A 1,922-nucleotide genomic window follows, 5' to 3' on the forward strand; every position below is an offset into this window, starting at 1 on the left:
TCTTAAGTCCAATTGGAGAACTGTTGGTAACCACCACGGTACATGTGCCACTGCTGCACCCCTATGGTTGTGGTGCACGCTAGTGGTTGTTGTGGTTCATAGGCACCACAGCAGAGTAGGACTGTTGGTTGTCTCCCTCCTTTGGAAGCTTGCATAGCACTTTCTGGTACCGTGAAAGCTAGTCCTCAGGGAGGGGGCATTCAGGTCAGTTTCAACTCGGCAGTTTCTGGGCCCTGTTTCTGAAGTGCATGATGTCTTCAGCAGTAGGGACTTACCTTCCATCAATAAGAATCAGAATGTTTTCACAGATTTACCCTGAGTCAGTCTCGTGCTTGCCACACAAAATCCTGTGTTTAATGGCCTCCTTATTGAATATACTTTTGTTTCAGTATGTACTTTACAGCAGCTTTAACATCCTTATTCCTCAAGCTGTAGATAATTGGATTTAGCATTGGGGTAACTACTCCATAAAATAAAGAAATGATCTTATCTGAAGTTTGGAACTTGTCTTCCCCAGTCAGATCTTGGGATTTGGGTTTTGCATACATAGAGAAGATGGTACCATAAAATATGACCACCACTGTCAGGTGGGCTGAGCAGGTGGAAAAGGCCTTGCGTCTCCCTGTAGCTGAGTTCATTCTCACGATGGTGTGGAGGATGAACATGTAGGAGAAAAAGATGACCAGTAGTGGAAGAACCAGGAAAGCCATATTTGATATCACCATGGTAATGATATTGAGAGATATATCAGCACAGGCTAGCTTGAGGACAGCTAAGACCTCACATGTAAAATGGTTAATAACGTTATTCCCACAGAAAGGCAACCGCATGGCAAGGGATGTCTGCACGAGTGAATTGATTCCACCAGAGAACCATGATACAGATGCCATTGACACATACACTCCTTTGCTCATGATGATGGAGTATCTCAAAGGGTTGCAGATGGCCACATATCGATCAAAAGCCATCATGCCAAGAAGCAAACATTCTGTTGATCCCATTGCAAATCCAAAGAACATCTGCACTGCACATCCAAAGAAAGTAATGTTTCTTTTCTTTGAGATTAGGCTCACCAGCGTTGAGGGAACAGAGGAAGTTGTGTAGCAGATATCCAGGAAAGAAAGATTGCCCAGGAAGAAGTACATAGGTGTGTGGAGACGGGAGTCAAAGATGCTTGCTATGATCAGAACACCATTTCCAGTTAAAATCACTAGGTACATAGCCAGAACAAGAGCAAAGTAAATGATCTCAGTCTTTGGGTATCCAGAAAGACCCAAAAGAAGGAATTCGGAAACAAATGTCTGGTTATTTTCATCCATGCCATCCACTTTCAGCCATTATTGGAAGACCCACCATGAAACAAATCCAATGCCCCCAAACAAGTGGTACAAAGTACCTGAAAAATCATTGTTAATGTATTAGAAAGAGTTCATTTTTGAATCTCTGACATTAATATCTTCAATAATGTGTTATTAGAATATAGTAGAATTGGGCATCTTGGAAATACAGTTGACCATTGCCAACATATGACTATCAATATCAAACACACATTCAAAAGCAATGCTTTCTGTTGTTGAGAATACTTTATTCCTAAGTTTATGTTTCCAAAACCCCTGTTACCCACCACATACCTGATTTCTTCATTTCATCTGTCCTAATAAGTAAGCAATGGAGAAGACACACAATGCAAAAAGTCTACTCAAAAACACTGGCATATGAGTCAGTGATTGACAATAGTAAAAATATTATAGCAACTTTGACTTTTTAAATAATATTTTTTATTCCTGATGTAACAAACAGTATTAGCCCTTTTAATAGTTTTTATCAGTATGTATTCACAAGAAACTAAGTGGTGTAAGCTAAAATTTAGCATCAGATCAAAAGCATAGCTGTTGTCTTCACATTTCAACCCACTTTTAGCA

General features: G+C 40.1%; 1 protein-coding gene across 1 annotated transcript; it reads right to left on the reverse strand.

Annotated features, from left to right (window-relative positions):
• Positions 1-302: 302 nt before the first annotated feature.
• Positions 303-1,334, reverse strand: LOC102928677 (olfactory receptor 13C3). The gene has a single exon (XM_006995099.3). The coding sequence runs from the start codon at positions 1,317-1,319 to the stop codon at positions 366-368; it is 954 nt and encodes a 317-aa protein (XP_006995161.1). The 5' UTR covers positions 1,320-1,334; the 3' UTR covers positions 303-365.
• Between the last annotated feature and the right edge of the window lie 588 nt (positions 1,335-1,922).

Source organism: Peromyscus maniculatus, chromosome 2 (assembly GCF_049852395.1).
Source record: "Peromyscus maniculatus bairdii isolate BWxNUB_F1_BW_parent chromosome 2, HU_Pman_BW_mat_3.1, whole genome shotgun sequence".
Taxonomy (NCBI): Eukaryota; Metazoa; Chordata; class Mammalia; order Rodentia; family Cricetidae; genus Peromyscus; species Peromyscus maniculatus.

Coding starts and splice junctions, on each gene's coding strand:
- LOC102928677 (XM_006995099.3), bottom strand. CDS start 1,319: ATGGATGAAAATAACCAGACATTTGTTTCCGAATTCCTTCTTTTGGGT.